Below are 18,650 nucleotides of genomic sequence, written 5' to 3'. Positions count from 1 at the left end.
CCGGTTTTCAGAAGTGAGGCCCCGTTGCTCGTCTTCAGTCATCTGAGCTTGGCGAGTCCCTCTGGCTTTCTTATCACAGTGTGAAAACCCGCTTATGTCTTTTCGTATCATGTCTTAAAAACTATTAAGAAACTCTGACGTTTTGTCTTAGTACACAGTTTGGAGAGAAATCTGAGTGTTCAGGGGTGTGAAATAATCACATTCCAGGCAGCAAGGGACTAGTATCACAGGCTCTGGAAGCTTTCAGCAGTTTCTGCTTGCAGAGCAATCAAAAGCAAGAAGTTAAAATGTTTTGTACTGGAGGGAGGACAGTTGCAGGTTATTTTTTTAATACTAAGCATCATAACTCTGGACCTGACTGTGTAATTAGTAGTTGATCTATCACACTCTGAAGAAATGTCTTTTTACTAACAGAATTATAGCCTCTTTATTTTTTTTATAAAGGAGGAAAAAAGGATGCAATTTTTGCAGTCCTTGTTTTACTAGCAAGGGATTTTTTTTTCTTTACTTCTATCTTCCAGCTTTTATGTCAGCGGAGAGTTGCCTTTTTGCAGCTTGATGAGCTCTAACTTTAAAAGAGATAAGCAGGACTACTTAGCTGAGTACACTGTGGTTTGCAGAGCAATTTAGAGGCGTACTATGTAATGTCTGGCCACATCCCATATGATGTTATTCTATCCTTTCTACGGTAGGTGTTGAAAGGAGTTCGGCTCATCTATTTAGGGTGCATTTTGAAGCCTGGCCCCGGAGGCACCAAACTGTGCAAAACATCGGTAAATACCTGCACGGCTTGCTCTTCAAGTATATATCAAGTGAGCTGATACCAGGATCAGTGCTGGGGGCTGCCTGGCAGCCCTGTGCCTCCTGCACCACAGAGCAACCTACGTCCATATAGCAAAAGATCAGGTCCAAATAACCTGTCAGTTGGGAGCCAGAGCATCTGTGAAGACAACACTTTTAAGGAGGAGTCCATAGGTGACTGCAGCCCTGATGTGGCTGGGGGGCTGCATGTGCTTAGCCCAGCCCGTGTGGGCTGGTGCCCCATGCTGTCTGAAGCCCCTGCCCATTCCCAATACACCAGTAAAGGTTGTGCCTTCTTGCAGCTGTGAGCAAGTGAAGGAAATGAGGCCGTGGCCCACAACACAACTCTCTGAGCAGGGAAAAGGGGACACCTAGAAAGAGTTTTTAATTTTTGCCATGGCCCCAGGGACCTTCGGGGGCAAGTAAGGATGTGGCTCCAGCTGTAGAACAAAAGGTCTGGCATGGTACAGAAATCTTAAAAAAAAATAAAATAAAAAAAAAAAAAAATAAAAGGCCCCAACCAGGAGCCCTGCAGTCCTGGGGCTGGCAAGTAGCCTGCATCCATGGGCTGTGTGATTTTTTTATTATTATTTATTTTTTTCCCTCCCCTCTCTCCTGGTATGTGTGTGTCCTGTAGCTGCAGACTTGGGGTGGAAGCAGTAGCCCTCCTCTCTTGCCCAGCATCTGGGCAGGCCTTGTCAAAACCTGGCTCTGCTTCTGACGTCTCCAGATGTGTCTGTGAGAGATTGGATTCCTCCCTTACCGGTGCGTGCCTGCTTACAGGTTTCATTGTGTACAAGCTAGGGCAAGTCCAGCCTTAGCAAGGACTGACAGGAGGTGTCTTGAATGCCACACGTGCCCCATGCTCTAGCTGTTCAGCTGCGTGCTCTTCCTCCTGCCTCCTTGCTGTTGCTCCAGCCCTGATGGTCCCTGCTATCCAGGCAGTCATGGGCACCAGTAAGTGGATTTTGCTGCCTGCCCTCCCTTTTTTGTACACCACAGATTCAGCTAGTAGAGCCCCTGTGGGAGCCTGGCCAGCCCCGTTCTCCATGTCTCCTGCCCACTGCTATATATTTGGCCACAGAGGGCCAGGACTGGGTGGATCTAACAATGCATGTGCTTTTTAATTTCCTTTCATCAGAATGGCTCATTAATATAAGAGGGGAGATATGGGACCACGGGAGTACATTGTCCAGTGAGAGGACCAGTTTTGCTCCTTCTTTGTGTTGTAGCTACAGTCTTTGAAGCCAGAGCAGAGGCAGTGAGACCTTCCTCTCATCCTTGTGTGTACTACAGAAGTGGGAGGATTTAGGGGTAAATCAGTCTCTCACCCCCCCATACACAAATCGCAGGTGGGAGACTTGAACTGTGGGATGGCTCATGCATGGCTCATGTATCAGGGGGATGGACACTTTGGTAAGCGGAGATATGTCAGCCCCAACTTCTGGCACCGACATCTGAATTAAAAAGGGAAAAGTGGCAGACTTAATCTTATATTTTCCCTGTGACTCCTATGTTCTGGATCTTCAAAGTGATAGAAATTCCAGTTTGTGGAATTTGATGGCCAAATCAAGTAGCTAAGGATAGATAGGCATATTTTTGTACACAGAGAGACATCGGTTAAATCACATCTGGTCATGGTATAGGTACACATCAGGCTTGGACCACTGACATAGCTGAGGAGCTGAAGGAATTTGGAACAGAGAGCAACCAAACAATCTTCTGCCTTGGTCACCCCAGGTGCTCGTAGATGCAAGGACCAAATAAAAGTCTACAGGCAGGAAAATCTTCACTTTGTACAGAGACTCATAGGAAGCCTGAAATTACAGCTAGGAAGTCACAGCCACGAAGTTTCTGGCTTCAGTGCCAAACCAAATTTATTTGACAAAGAAATATGAATTGATTAGACTGCAGTTAATTAGATTTCAATTGAAAACCCCTATCAGAGAAGGGGAATTAGGCAGCTTTTGAATTTGACAAAAACATATTGGCTTTGTGTCATAAGAAAAATACTGCTTCTGTATTTTTCATGAATGCTTCCAGAATACATTTTAAATATTATGTCTTGGCTGTTAATTTTCAGCAAATAGAAGTTCAGGAACTAAGATTAGGAAAGTTTATAAGTATTTAATAAAGGTATAAGATGATGTAAATATGAAGAGGTAAATGGTAATGTTTGAACTATTTTAATAATGGATTTCATCAAATGTAATTGCAAGGAAGCTGCTAGCCAGGTACATTATCTTGGGTTACACATACAGTAAGATAAAGTCTGAATTTTCTGGACTCCTCACATGATTTTCATATTCTTGCTATGTCTGTTTTAAATAGTCTTAGCTTTTATTCCTCCATCCTGCTGGTCAGTCTGCTCTCCCGTGCCTGGCACAGAGCCACACTGGCCATGCATTTCTGCTGTTGGTCAATGAGTATTGCTCTTCTCTCCCGGGTTTCATTGCTGCTGGAGAAGTGGAGAGTGCCAAGACAGATCCAAACCTATTCTCGAGCTCATGGGTGCAAAGGAGCAAAAGAAGTGCCAAGCTGTAACTGACTAAGCTATTCTGCTGTTGTTGAGACCTCATGAGCAGTGAAGGTTTGCATGTCCCGTTGTCCCCATGTGCTTGCTGTCTGCTCTAGTGGCTTGGCATGGGATGGAGGTACACCAGACCAGGTGCTTTCTGGACAGGGTCAATGTGCTAACAAATTGCTCACTTGTTCCCCATGCTAGCTTGGTCTTGTCTCTCTTAAAGTCAAGGTCTCTTGTGTGTTCAGCTGAGTAGACTTACTTGGGCGTAGGCTAACATTTATCAGCAAGGCAGAGACTAAGTCAGAGGAGGAAGCAGGAAGATGATCAGTAGAGAAAGGGACAAAAGGAATGAAGAGGAAGATGATCAGTAGGGAAAGGGACAAAAGGAATGAAGAGGAAGATGGAAGAGGAAAGAAAGGATTGGGAAGGGAATTGAAGGATATGAGGCAAAGTGGAAAAAGATGAAGGAAAGGCAAGGGGCAAATGGAAGAACTGGAAGTTAAGAAGGAAGATTAAAATGAGAAGTGGATATGTTGCAGGCGGGCATGAGTCAGAGGGATGTAAAGAGAGTGAGGGGGTAGGGAGGAGGTGGGATACCTTGAGAGTGGGGATGGAGGTAGAGCTTGAATGGAGAGGCATTCCCTGTCAGGCCTCCCCCCTGCTTCTCCAGAATGAACCCCATGCATGCTGTGCCCCTGTCTCATTTTGCACTCTGTCAGCGTTCCCACCATGCATCAAGCTTGAGCTGTATGGCATGAGGACAGTGCGTGCGTCAATCCCCTCTCCTTCCAGAAGAGTTTCATGCAGAAAGTTTTGAAGAAGAAAATCTTTAGCGAGGGAAGAATTACTGTATAAATTCAATTATCTTGGCAGCTCAGTGCTCAAATTCCATCACAGATCAGGAGTTTCTCTCTGATTTTAGCATAGTTCCAGCTTCCTAACCTGCCCCTGCACTCACCCACCCACGCCAGAGACAGCAAAATATGTTAGTGGTGCCAGAAATGAGCTGCTGTTTCCCTTGGGAGAGACACGTTCCCCCTGCCCCATCACAATAAGGGGAAAGGACAGCTCACAACCAGCACAGGCTTTTTTTTTTTTTTCCACATCCTAGACTTTGTCTGATTGCCTCTGGACCTTAAAGAAACTAAGCTTTTTACAAACAAGGCATGCTTAAAGCAGTCAAAGAGGGGAGAAGTAGATGAAGGGCAGTCAGGTTGGGGGGGGCTACTCTTGCTGATGGCACCAAGCTGCCACAAAGCAAGGACAAGGAGCCTGGAAAGCTTCTGGAGTTTAATGAGGAGGCAACTGTTTTGTACTAGCTTTAATGTTTCCTTGCTCTTGGTTGCCCAGGTTGCTGGTGCGATAAAGATCCAAGCACAGCAGGTTGGGTGCCTGCCTGAGAGTTCAAATAAGCACCATGCACCTAATCCACCATCGCAAGATCTTGAGACACAGACACGGGAAAATGCGAGCCTCCTGATGTAAATCTGCTGCCAGTTTCTGGCTGATTGCTTTTTGCGGCATGCCTTTTTGACTCTCTGTCAACCTCTCACCACCTCCACATGTGGCAGTTGAAGATTAGGTACAGCCCAAACCTAGAGAAATTACGTGTATAGGGTTTCCAGGCAGAGGGGAGCAGGACTGGCTGGAGAAAAATAAGAGCAAAACCAGCTGGGTTGGCAATCCCTGAAATGCTGCAGATGCCCAGAGACTCCGGCAGAGTTGCTTAGAGATCCCATTTCATCAGAGGAAGGAAGCGACATTTGGATTCAGTGGTTTTACCTAGACAGAAAATGGTTTCTTTTGTTAATCAATGGAGTTTCATTTCATCCTGGTCACCTGCAGTCCATCATGGTATGGGCATGCTACTCTTGTGCAAAGAGAAGTGTGAACATAAGCTGATGCTAAAGCCATCACCAGGAACAAAAAGCTGAGAATGAGCAGCCGTAATGCAAAATCGTACTGGAATTGTGTTGGAGTTGTTTTGGATATGATTTGCGTGACTACAATAGGCATAACTCATCTGCAGGGTTTTAAGCATCCTAGATGTGTTTCTGTTATTACAGTCAAGACCAGGAGGCCTCAGGAAGAATTGTAGGCAGAAGGGGTCTGCTAAGCGAGCCGAAGCCCTTGGGCCTGCTAGGGCTGAGCTTGTTTTTGTTAGAAGTTCTTCTCCAAAAAAATTAACAGTTGCCCTTCCCTGACCCATCCTTAGGAACAGCCTGCTGTTTTAATTGGTAGTGATTGACTGTTTGACCTTTTTTCTAGCTAAGCTGGAACGTAATTGAAGCAAACCTGTAGCCACCAAGGGCTGCAGGAGGCTGGCTCGCTGGCTTTCTGAAGTGTGCAGTTGCAGCTAGGGTAGTGTTTGTCTTGCTCCAAAAGGACCCGCACTCACTACTTTGATGACTATTACTTTTCTAATGATGTGTAGACTGTGCTATATAGGTGGAAAGCTCATTCCACGTAGGGGAGGGCTGCAATGTGCACTTGGTTAAGGTGACTCCCATTGTAATACTAGCAATGTGGTTGTAGCCCCAAGAGGACAAAACTAGAACGGTTTGTAAATGGAGGTTGTATCTTTAAATGGATTTTGCATGGCTAAGTCTAAGAAAAGATATCACCTCTGTCTGCTGATTTTATCTCAGCCCTAGCCCTGTGCTATTCCGCTGTGCTCAGTTTCTGTGAGGGTCACGGTGTTCTTCAGGACTTCTCATTTTGTTGCTTGTAGTTCAGAAAAGACCACTTTTTGAACTTAGATATATTTTTTTGGCTATTTGCTTATTTGGCATTTGACAGAGTGTGTTTCAGGTTGTTCTGCTACTGCTCAAAAATAATTTTTTTGCCTTCAGAGGGCTGACCTCAACCTAGTGCTCTAGGGGACGTGTTTTTTTAGGAGAAGAAAGGATGTTCCGTGAGACTTCACCAAGCTTGGGAGACGTTTATGTTTCTGTGTATATACCTACCCCCTGTAATAGACTGCAGCATAGGGAATCCTTCAGTTGTGAAGCTGCCGCTATGTGCCAGATCACTGTGCTGTGAAGAGATGTTAGCCCATGTCATGGGAGTAATACAGCTACATCCATCCAGTGCTTTGCCCGTAACCGTAGTTCTAAAGTTTCAGCAGGTCTGTCTAATTCTGGAGCAACAGCACACTGATGAGGTAATCTTACTTTATGGTTTTGGAGCGAGGTTGATCAGTGCTTACTCAAGGTCCTTTGCACTGTGTTCATCTGCACCACGCAGGTATGTCATTTGCGTGATGCCCTGTAGTCACGTCTGTGCATTTATATCAGTGTGCATTCCTCCTCCTTTAATACCGCCTTCCTAATTTCATCTGACCGGATCCCAAGTCTGTCTATCACTAATGCTTTCTATAAGCTATCTAAGTATTGCTGCTCGGTTTAGGGTGGGTTTTTTTGGGGGGGTTACATTTTTTGGGGTGTGTGAATATTTTGATTATCTGCATGAAATCCCTCCTCTCTCTTTCTGCACTCAGTGTATGTGGAACTGACAGCTCCAGGGAGGTAAATGAATGCCACTGTATTTTAGAGGAAGAATTATTTCATGCAATTACCCTAAAAGTGCATGAGAGAACAGAGTGAAAGGAGCGAGGGAGAGAAAGAAAGAGAGCATGAGAGAGAATAATCACAACACTTCGACAGGTTTACCCCATTGTGTTTGAAAATCTATCACTCTGACAAGTCCCTTTTGTGAAAGGAGTAGACAGATAACAAGACATTTGCTCTTCAAGGTCCTTTTGAGTGAAGAGAGTGATCGATGGAAGGATCAGTCCGTTTCACTCAAGACATCCCCCTGATATTTCTTACAGACTGGCTATATCCCATTTCCCCCTCAACATCTCACTTAAGCTCTTTATTTCACTCCTCAGTGGTTCTTGGGCAGAGGGATTTGGGTGGACTTTACATTACTGGACTATTGACTTGTGGGTCTTTCCATATAAATTATAATGGTTTTGGTTTGAAAAGGGGTGCAGTTACAAAAAGCTGTGTTCTCTGTTCCCTCCTCATCTCTTGAGCATGTTGAAAGGCCAAGGAAAAGGGAGCTTTTTGTAGCTTCATTATTCACATCTGAGAAAAGATTCAGGAGAAGCAATTTCTGTCCTGACTCTGCTGCTGTTTCACCTGCCAACTTTGCCGCTCTCTTGACCCCCTCTGCACATCAGGGTCCCTCCAGGGAAGCTGGTGACAAACAGCCCATGTCTTCCCAGAGGCCTCATGCACTTATGTTCACTGAAATAAACAAAATGCTTTGAGATCCTCAGGTGGAAATTGCTAGCCAGGGTAAATGGTTGTTATAATCCAGTTTCTTGATGTGCTTTTCAAGAGGCAGGCAAGTTACTGGACATTTGCCATACTGGGTGAGGAAGGGAGCTCTTGCAGCAAAGCCAATGTGTTAGTCGTAGCTGTTTGCACTTTGAGGTTATTTAGGGAGCATGCTGTTGGGTTAGGAAAGCTAAGGTCTAGCCTATGTCCTAAAATTAGGCTTTCCCCCTTTTGGTTGGTGTCAGAAAGGAGTGGTTCACAGCTATGGGAGAAGCCTTCCCACCTAGCTGAAGCAGTTACCGCTTTAAGTAGAGAGTTTGCTTCAATGTGAGATAAAAAAGGTTAGCTGAAACTGCCTCCAGGGACCTCATCTTGCACTGTGAGATGAGTGGAACACAGGGAACACCCTGCTCTGCTGCAGGTAATGCTCAGCAGAACCAGCTAGTGCAGCTCCCGCTCCTCCTGGCCTCGTGGGAAATGTCCAGCCTGCATGCGTGCTCTCGCCAGGAGCACATGCTCCTCATTTGGGGCATCTTCTAGTAGCTCCTTCCCCTCCTGACGGTCACAGCAGGTAAGTGTTATCGCAGCTTCTGGCCTGCGTCCTCATGGCACGCTCTCACTGCTTGCTGCTGTCCCCTGGACAGGCTGCATTTTCTGCATGGAGGAGCTGTGGGCTCTGGTTCTGTCCACGGAGGGCTCATGGAGGCTTCAGATTTGCTCCGAGGGCTCCCAAAGACTCAATCCTCATGACTTCCAGAAATCTTTCGATGAAGAAATGACAACTCTGTGACTCAAGGCAAGATTTTGGATTGTTTTAAAAATCTTGTTCTCTCTCTCTCTCTCTCTCTCTCTCTCTCTCCCTCCCCGCCCTTCTGCAGGATGGTGGAGTACTCCCTGGATCTGCAAAACATTAACTTGTCTGCAATCCGTACTGTCCGCGTCCTGAGACCCCTGAAAGCTATCAACCGTGTGCCTAGTAAGTCATGCTTCCCTCTCACACCTGCTCCATTTGGGTTGTGGGGAGTACATGATCAGTAAGGCGGTGTGTGGTGGGTTTCTTCAGGCTGGGTTCAGGTGCAAACTGAGTGCAGCCTGCTGCACGGTGTGTGCAGACTTTTCCCTATCATGGGGCCAAGAGGTGCTGTTGGAGGGACAGGAAAACTACCGTCTCCCAGCATATCTGCCCTAGTCACCCTAGTCAGCCCTAGTCATGCAGGGCCGTGCTGATGGCTCAGGAGCTGAACGATGTGCAGTAAAAGAAAGGGTTTTTTGTCACTCTTACTGAAGGACATTGCAGGTTTGATAACGTCAGCAGCCTCAAAAAGGGATGCGTGTGAGGGCTGGAGAGGGGTGAGCTGGGGGAAGCATGGGGAATATGTTTGCTCAGGCTTTCACACACTCTTCCAGATCCTCTCATCTGAAAATTTTTCATGCTGTTACTGCTCAGGCGCGTGTGGCACCAGCTATTATTTTTCTTCTCCTTACCTTGTCCTTTGTACTCCCTCTTTTGTGCCAACTATCCCCACTGCGAGCCGGCATGAGTGTATGGGCCGGGCTGAGCACCACTGGGCATAGGGCTATAGGAGCTGTGCGCGAGCCTAGATGTGTCAGCAGCTGAACTGCTGCTCACTGGTGTCATTCAGGTCTGAGACACGTTTCCCAGCTCAGGTCTGCATGCAAACCACAGAGGTGTTGCAGCCCTGAGATGCGAGCTGTAGCCCTGGAGTATGTGCCACGCACATGTGCTGCTCCCATGTGCTCTGTACTGGTGGCCCCTCCACAGCCCTTGCCTCCTCCCTTCCCAGAGGGTGGGGACAAGACCAGCCTCTTTGCTGTGCTTTGCAGCTTTTATTGGTGCTGAACTGTTTCTTCCCTCTTCTTCCCTTCCTCTGCCTCTCTTACCCCCCCCCCCTCAAGTCAGTGTTGTTTTCCCTGCAACCCTGGAGTGAGCAAGCAGGTGTTGCTGTCATTATTTAACTGCAGAAAACATTGATGGAGGTGGCTCAGGCTTTGCAGTGGTTGTATCTGGACAGATGGAAGTGAACTGGTGGGCTGATTGCACGCTGTTGGGGTCAGGAGATTGCAAGAGCACCGAACTTGGTCTGCTGTGTCACTCTAATGTTTCTGGCTATTCCCTGTGCAAAGGCAGCAGCTGCCACGTGTAGCCCTGTGAGACTTTAGGTGTTTCTTCTGCAGGTTTTTCTGTCTTGCAGAATGGCAGGAAGTTTCTGCTCTTCCCTGTAATCTCCCTAATCAGGCTGTCTGCAGTGGCTAAGACCTTGCCAGAGCTATCCTAATCCTTCTCTTGAGCTCAGATGCTCTTTTTCTCTTCCAGATCTGAGGAAGTTTGCACAGTTGACCTCCCAGTCTGCATTACATGTTTTTCCTTGTGCCAAAGTCACTTTCACCATGCCACCTATTTCTTGAACTATGGAGGCAGATTTCAGGGTCTCTGCCTCCATGCAAAGCCCTTCCTAGAAAGGGGTTTTGTCCTTCTTCCTCGGTGTATTTTTATCTCTGGACAATAGCCAGGGACAGAGGGAGCTGAAAGGTGTGACAGAGGAACTGAGGCACAGTTCTGTGTGCCCAACGTGGCAGGAGGGTGCCAGGCAGAGGAGCAGCTGGTTTGGGCACTGAGTGCACACCTAGGCATATAACAGGTCCTTCATGGGGTGATAAAGATGGGAGCCAAGAACAGCCTTTTGGCTATTGACTGTCAGCAGAACAACTTCTCCAGCCTGCTTCCATCTCTCTGCCCCTTTTCCAGAGAGGAGAGGGCTGGAAACCAGCCACGATCCTGGCTGTGGGCATGCGCTGCGGTGGGGGGTGTGCATCTCTTCTGTGAGGAGGTGGCCTGGAGGTCGTGCACGGCAAGCTCGCCCCTTCCGTGAAGCGTACATCTGGCTGCGTGAGGCCAGCACCGTCCATGTTATGCAGCCCCCTTTCCTCCCTGCTTCATAAGGAATCCTGTGAGTCTGTGCTCAAAGATCACTTCGAGGCTGATCCCTGTTACCAGGGTAGACTTCACCTTGGTCGTCAGTAGGAACATGTTGAATGACATCCAATTGACTTCTGCAGACATCTGCCATGTTAATTGCTCTACACTGGCAGTCAGGAGCAAAGCTTGACTGGCAAAAAGTTGAGGCCTTGTTTTATTTCTGTTTATCATCTGGAACAGCCAGAGTTGCCCCCCTGCCAGCAGGAGCTGCCCCGGGAGGAGTGGTGTGAGTGGCATCAGAACTGGCCCACTAGGGACCCGCTCTGTCCATGTGGAGGCACCAGGGATGCTTTCCATCATCTCGCCTGACCTTTGCAAGGCACAGGCTGTTGAATTTCCCCTGACTGTCCCGGCTGTGACACTGCTCCTTTTATCAGCATAAAATTCTACTTGTATGGAATTGATGCTGTTTAAATTTCCACTCTGTGGTTAAACCTTTATGTATCTTTCTTGCTACACAAATCTGTGGTTATATGCAGAGAACATTTTGGAAGAAAGACATTCTGTCATTAATTAAAAAAAAAAAAAAATTTTGATTCCCTGGGAGAGGAAGCACTGACTTGAGGGTTGAAAACTGGTGAAGAGACTGTAAACAAAGGCTTGTGATAAATGGGAATGAGCTGCGTTGGAAGAAGGTGCCTAGTGGTGTACAGCAAACATAATTAATGGGACCACAAATCTTTTTTTAGTATGTTTTTAAAATTCTTCATTACTGATCTGAAGCAAGAGAAAATTCTATTAGTGACATGTACTGATGATACAAAGCTGGAGGAGTTGCAGGTGCTAGCAAAGAAAGTGGGAAATAACACAGCGGGAGGTAGAGGGAGACTGAGGTCTTGGTGGGAGTGTGAGATATTTGGGGAGGGGCAGGGGCGTTAATCCCAAAGACAGATACTTGGCCATGTTCAGAAGGCAAAGGGACAATGTGGCCCAGCATTCACTGGTGGCCATTTCAAAAGCTTCCATATGGGCACCTGGATGGGGACTGATTTTCACAGAGGAGTCTGGCCGTGTGGACTGAATAATGGCAGTTTATTATCAGGAAAATGGACAAAGTGATTAGGAACCTGAGTGATTATCGCATGAGGGGAAGAGTGCTGAAGTGGCCTGTCTGGGTAGATTATTCAGCGCCCAAAGAACAGTAACACTCTCATAATCAGTCAGCATTTGAAAAGTCCACATAGCGAAGCGAGAAATTTCTGGAGAAATTCGAGAGAAATTTTGTACTACATGAAGCAAAAAAGAAGCGATGCCAGAAAATTAGGAGGGAGGAAATTCAGAATGACTCAAAGGATAGCAACATGGTAGAGGAAAAAGTATCACCTGTTAAATAAACTTATTTTATACTCTTGACAGGTGGCCAAGGCTGCAGTTTAAATGCCCAAATTGGATACGTCTAAATTCTGCTTACCTGTGCTCATTCTTAACATGTTACTGAAAGCCATTCCTTACAATGAGACTTGTGAGGCTTTGAAATAAGATCCCATAAGGAGCTGACAAACGCCATTTGTGTGTGCTGTACTTATTATGTATAGCATAAAGGATGCATAGACTCTTCTACCTGAATCGTGACAGAAGAAAAGGACATCCAGTGTAACCAAAAGGTGGGAAATGTAAAGTTCATTAAGGAAGCAGTTCTCCATCCAGTTTGTAATTAGACTGTAAAACTTACTGCCATGGCAAGTCCTTCCAGCCCCAAATCAAGTAAGAGGCGCTGTGTAAGTAAAATAAGTAAAATGGGATTGTCCAAGGGACAAGAGCTCATGTGGAGACACTTTTAGATTTCAAACCTTCTTGCTTCAGGGTTAGAGCTGATCTTTAGCTACAGGTTATCAGCAGTTGATTGCATTTCTTGCAGTTCTCAGCAGGATGTGCTACTGACCATTTTGAATTTGACTTCTGGATGAAGAAGTCTGCGGCTCTGACCCGCCTGATCATGACTCCATTCACATGTAACCTTTGAAGTATACTAGAGAAAACATGAGGCATCCTAGTTTTGTAATACATATCATACCTTCATTAGTATTCCTGCTTATCTCTTGCATTCCTGACTACAGCCCCAGGAACACTGCCTTTTGGGGTTTTGTCTGAAAAATGCATGAAACAAAAAATTAGAGACTGTTCTGGTCCTGTTACCACATGATTCAATTCCATGGTGGTGAGCTGGTGTGACAACCCCTGCAAGTCATCAAACAAGTGTAAAGAGGAAAAAAATACCCTCCAGGTCTCTGTTAGAGGTAGTTGCTTTCTGCTCTGGGCATGTCTGTGTCCTGGGCTTGGTGTAAAATTCCACATCCATTTGTTATTATTGTCCTTTTGTGATTGTGTGGCAGGTTGCTAGGTGAAACATTGCTGTTTCTGCTAGCTCTTTAATCCCTTCTACTCATGGCAAGGCACAAGGTTTGGGGAGGAGGCTGCTTTTGTTTTATTTCTGCCTGATTTTGAGCAGGGAGTCTGTAATAATTTCTGATCATTTGAATTTCTTTTGCTTCTGTTACTATGTTTTTTTGACATTGGAGCAGAAAATGTTTCTTCAGTTTGCTCTTTCTTGTTGCATTCGTCTTATGCAAAGAAGAGTCCTTGCATTCTGTTTGATGTCTTCCAGTTTCCACTTACAATGTAGTAACTGATTCATCATTTGGAAGCAGATTACTTCAGCTGAGCACACTGTATGGAAGTGGAGTCTGTTGCAGAGTGTTGCATAGCAACTGTATTGAATAGAAAGTGTACACATGTGCTAATACTTGGTGTGTAAGTACAGTAATACTTATGTGGAGGTATAGGCATTAGAAGTATAATGTTATATTCTTATTACTAGCTGTGCAGGAAATAGAATTTCAGATTTGTGGAAAGTTGCTCTTTCTAAATTTGTTTTTTTCTCAGTCAGAACAAGAATAAGCATTTCCCGTTCATTTTAATATGGTTTTATTCTACCTAATTTTAGGTGGTTTGTTTGGCTTTTTGATTTTTTCCTTTACTTTTTCATGACAAAGAAGTTTACAAATAAAAAATCTCAGCCATGCCATTCTAGAAGTGTTGAAATAGAACATTTCAACTGTATAAAAATGTTTCCTCTCCTGTTTTCCTTTTTGCTAAATGTTTCAATAACTATCTCAACACTGAAGTGTTTCCATTTCAATAAAATAGCATTTTTTGCTGGAAAAAGTGCTGTGTAGGAAAATCTTGATCTATCTCCATTTTTTTTTTATTGTTATTATAGTAGCTCTATAGGTCCAAATAGACTGGATTTCTCTACTTTTCTTCTACAGATCTCAGAGATAAAAACCAAGGCTCGTTAGTTTAGTCTTCCTCATGTTCCAGGCCACATGGGTGAGAACCAGTGAATATCACCAGCAGACTCGGAAATACAGTTGACATCTCCTAACTCTTAGCCCTGTGTTCAGCTCAGTAGACCAAAGCAGCAATATAAAAATAGTCTGAAACAGCTGAACCTTGGAATGGGAAAAGCAGATGTTTTATATTTATATTGCCTGCCTTAAAATTTGTATTCCACACCGAACTACCTGTGTTTGGTGCTGTAACAGTGTCTAAGACAGAGTGGTCTGGCTATGAACCCTGCACTTGGCACAGGGGGAAAAGTGATGACATTTACTTCTCTAAATGTGTTTTTGAAGAACTAATTTCACTGATGAGCTTGTGTGAAATTAGCTTCTGACTGAGATACATTAGGCTGTAAAACAGTCTCATTTACAGCTAGATCAGACAAAAAAGCAAGCACTTTTGACGGGCACAGCCCTGCCCTAGCAGTTGGAAATGCAAAGGGATTATGAGATTCCTCTTCTAAGACCCCTCACCCTGCCCAGGGTCTTTGCTTCAGATGCCTCAGTCTTTTTGAAAGAGGACTGTCACTTGCTTGTCCTCTTACAATGTTGATTCACTTTCAAAAATGTAGTCTTCCATTTGACTGTTTTAGAAGTACATTTTTTTTACCCTCATGAGTTTATTTGTGAAGAGGTAACAGAAACTCAGATGTTGTGTTTTCCAAATATTTAAACTTACCCCATCCACAGTTCTTCGTATAAGCTGCTCTGTAAATATGTTATCATATTTCGGTGTCACACAAACCATACTTACAACCACACGCAAATGTGTACACACACAGATTTATCCCCATGCAGCCACAGTCCTGAGCAGGTTGGCACAGGGACAAGACTGATGTTCTCTTGCAGCATCCATACACAAATGTTAAGAGGTCAAAAAACCCTTTTCATTTCCTAGTCAGGCTATGTGCTCCTCAAATGCATTCAAAGATGAAGCTGCCAGCTTTCTGTAGGCTCTGTCCCAGGCAGACGGGCAGTGAAAGGATGGAGAAAAGCTGACAGGGGATGGAGTTGACCAACAGGATTGAGTTCAGTCTATATCCTCCCTTCCCAACCCAATCCCCTAGCCAAGTGGAGAGAAGCACTGAAGAGAGCTATGTGACTTATGCCTCAAGCAGGCCATTAAAGGATGCCTTTCCTTAGAAAAGGGGGCAGATTGGAGGTGGAAACATAACTCAGAGCTGCACTTTCCTGTATGTGCAGCCCTTTATCAAGTCAGTTGAGCCCTAAATCAGACAGGTGCGTTCAAGATGCAGGGAAACAGTGCAAGGGGAAGCAGAGCAGCATGAGGATCAATAGACAGGAGAGCAGAGAAGGAGCAAGGCTCAAAGGAGAAATGCACAGGAGTCAAGCAGCATGGTTTGCCGGGTGCAGCACGTGAAGGCGTGATGCACCTCTGTGTGTAGGATAATGCAGAGAAAGTGGGGGTGGAGGGAGGGAGGGAGAGAAGGGGAGGAAATCACAATCAAAAAAAGGGCAAGGACTAGTATAAAGAAAGTCTATTGACTTTCAGATAAATATGCTGGATGAGTTTGCAAATCAATGCTTGTCTGGGGCTTTTTAACAAACTGAGCAAGCTGTAACAGACCCACATCTTGTAGTGCTTGCTGGAGGAAGTCTTCAGTCACTGAAGACAGGCTCCAATTTTATTTACTTGTTGTCTGATCTCAGTGCTGTTTTTCATGTGCATTCCACAGTGTGCAATATATTGCCACATGTTTAAATGGGTAATCAAAGTAAATTTGAGAGAAAAAAACAAAACAAAATGAAAAGAAAATTATATCCCTGTGTTAGCGTAGCATCATGGCAGGGAGCTGGGGAACACTGAAGTGCAGGAAATGTAGAACTCAATGCCTTGTCTTGTATCATACATTGCTTAGTCCCTTTTTTTGCAGTCAGAGATCATGGGAGAAAATTATCTTTCCTCTCTGAACCATTCAGCTTGATTTCACTGTTGTTATAAACAAGTATTCAAAAGTCACAAATTGTGCACTTGTAGGTTCTCAGGTTTAAAACCGTGAGATTTGGAAAAGGAAAAAAAATCTGATTATTTTTATTTTTCCTGTGGCTTTCAGACCTTTAGACCTGTGACTCAGATCTTGTAGTCCTCTTTTTTCCCCCCCCATAGTAGTGAGGAATAGAAACTTCTCTTTTTTTTTTTTTTTTACTGGGATCCAAGATTGTCAAGACATAGCAAGATTTCACACCTGAATGTTTATGCCACACATATCAGGATTCCAGATAAAAATCACAAGAGTTAACAACAGCACTTTGGAGTTTGTGTTACTGGAAATAAAGCAAGCCTGGAAAAAAAACCAAACCAAAAACCGGTCATAAAGAGACCTTCGCTGGAATCTTTATTTCTCCCTTCTCCTCTAGGGGAACCTGCACAACCAGAAATTTAAAAAGTGCTCACTGCCTTGTGGCTCCCATTGTGACAATTCTGCTGCTTGTTCAAACAAGCTCAGCCTCCAGTGTACACAGTGCACTCCAAAGCCCAGCCACGTATTCTGCTCCCTAAATGGGAGCTGAGCTGTTTTGCAAAATCTGTCCCATGGGACCTATCAAGCAACGGATACGATGGAAATGCGAGCAATAATGGCAGTGTATTATGGGGTAAAAGATAATATAATTTGCATTAGTGTAATATGACACTTTGTGTGTGTGGGCAGGGCACTTTACAACCATAACCTTAAATTTATCGATCTTTGTGTATTTTGGGCCCGATTCTCCTCTTCACACATTTCACCTAATGTCAGGTCAGTGCCTAGTAGTAGAAAGAAACATGATTCATGCTAGTGACAGCAAGAGGAAATTAGCTCCTTTAAATCTTAACCAGAAGTTGCATTAACACTGTTTTACATAATATTTTGCATTATTCTGTCCTACTTACACAGCACTAGAGATGTGTAAAGAACTTAAGGGTTTTTATAGAATGGAGCCAAATGGCTCGCAGCCACAGCACTGGAGTTACCTTTTGTCCCTGGTGTTGGGTGACCCCTGCAATTCTGAAAGAAAAGCTGGCACTGTATGTTTTTAACAGAGTTTTCACTGAAACTGAATGCCGTCATCATTGCACTGATAAATGGGGAAAAAATGAGATGATGAGTGAATGAACAACAGTAGCAGGTGGTAGTAGGTGATGCTTATTAGATGTTCAGTATTAGAAAAAAGAACAGAATGACAGCAATCCCCCAGAGAGACACCTCTCTAAGAAATAATCTGACACCTGACATCACTCTCCAAGACAAGGTTACTTAACAGCCCAAAGCTTGCAAGGGATTAATGGGGAGAGAGTGAAGAAGGGGGCTCCTGACTGAGGCCTTAGCCTGTGTCTGTTTCTGCTCATGTCACAGATTATGTGGCTAACGACCATGCTACAGTGTCACGTACTGAATGTGAGTGCCTGTGGTGGATGAGCTTTCTGTTGTTATCCATGGACCTTAGCTGGGCTCACAGCATCCCTAATAGGGTGCAGCGTGCTGCAGAGCTGAGGTGTCTCTTTTTTGGATCACAGCAAAGCTTGGACCGAGGCCCCCCTTTTTCCACAGATCAGCATTTAGGTGTCAAGGTAAATGCTCTTGATTTTGCCCTCATTCTTGAGGCCACTGTAACCCTGGGGTCAGGACTGCAATTAGGAGGCCTCATCTCTGGATTTGCTTCTTCAAAACACCTGGCAGCTCCAAGTGGCATGGCTCTGTTTTCTGGTCCCTCTGTAGGGCTGGTGAGGCTCCAGCCCATCAAGGAGGAAATATTTTGTGTGCTGGGTCTTATGTACCTTGGACAAAGCTGAGAAATGTGAGAGCTTGGGACTGAGCTAACTCCACAGGGTCTATTTAGACCACCTGCCTTATGTGAAAGGCTTGGAAGGCGAGACTAGCATTTGACCCTTCAAGCCACAGCTCATTTTTGGCATTATTTATGATCTGATGATTTTCCCTGACCTTGGTGTGTATTTCTCTTAGCATTCTCCGAGGGGTTTTTTGGTTGTGTGTTTTGTTGGTTTTTTTTTTGTTTTTTTTTTTTGCTGTTGACATCTTCATATTCTCTAAAAAAATTCTTTATAAAGAGCTCTTCACTACCCTGTAATGGAAGCTGCACCTGTTTCTCTGTAGGATTTACTGCAGATCTCCAGCAATAACTGTTTGTGGTGTGAGCCAGGCCAGGGCTCCATGGGACTTGTTGCTATATACCATGCTAAAGGGAATTATAATTTTCAAGGTTGCTGACACTTCTGTATGCTAAGTCTCGCTAGGAGGGCCCTATTTCCTTGATGTGCATATGATATTTGATGGGCAGGTAGGAAGGAAAGCTCTGAGGGATTCATAACATTAAGATTCAGCCCTGGCTCTGGCACCTGAGCCCCCTTTGGTGGTGTGCTGAGCATCGTAGCTATGCAGTGCCCATGTGTTTGTGTTCTCATCTTCCCCCCAAGGAAAACAGCATGTCTCAGGTTTTATTTTCACTCTCTTTTTGGTGGTTGTTTTAGCTGAGTGTGTGTTGGGGGGTGTTTTAAGTAGTGTATTTTTTTTTCTCTTCTTCCTTTTTGATGCTCGTGTTGCCTGACCTGATCCATCTAAGGTAAGCGTCTTGCTCTCAAAGTGAAAAGCAGTGAGGTCTGTGCTAGTCCCTGGCTCTGGAGGGAATTGTTTCTGCAGCCTCAGAGCAAGCTTGAGAGCGTTCTTCCTCTTACATCAGTA

The 18,650-nt window shown here is 44.9% G+C and overlaps 1 protein-coding gene across 1 annotated transcript in view; it reads left to right on the top strand.

Annotated features, from left to right (window-relative positions):
* Positions 1–18,650, top strand: part of CACNA1I (calcium voltage-gated channel subunit alpha1 I) — a 166,020-nt gene that overhangs the window by 84,179 nt on the left and 63,191 nt on the right. Inside the window, exon 4 of the mRNA XM_059817088.1 lies at positions 8,490–8,587. Coding sequence (XP_059673071.1) covers positions 8,490–8,587 — 98 coding nt within the window. The remainder of the gene's footprint in view (positions 1–8,489; positions 8,588–18,650) is intronic.

Source organism: Gavia stellata, chromosome 4 (assembly GCF_030936135.1).
Source record: "Gavia stellata isolate bGavSte3 chromosome 4, bGavSte3.hap2, whole genome shotgun sequence".
NCBI lineage: Eukaryota > Metazoa > Chordata > Aves > Gaviiformes > Gaviidae > Gavia > Gavia stellata.
Note: the sequence above shows the minus strand (reverse complement) of the source record. Positions and strands in the feature narration are given on the sequence as shown.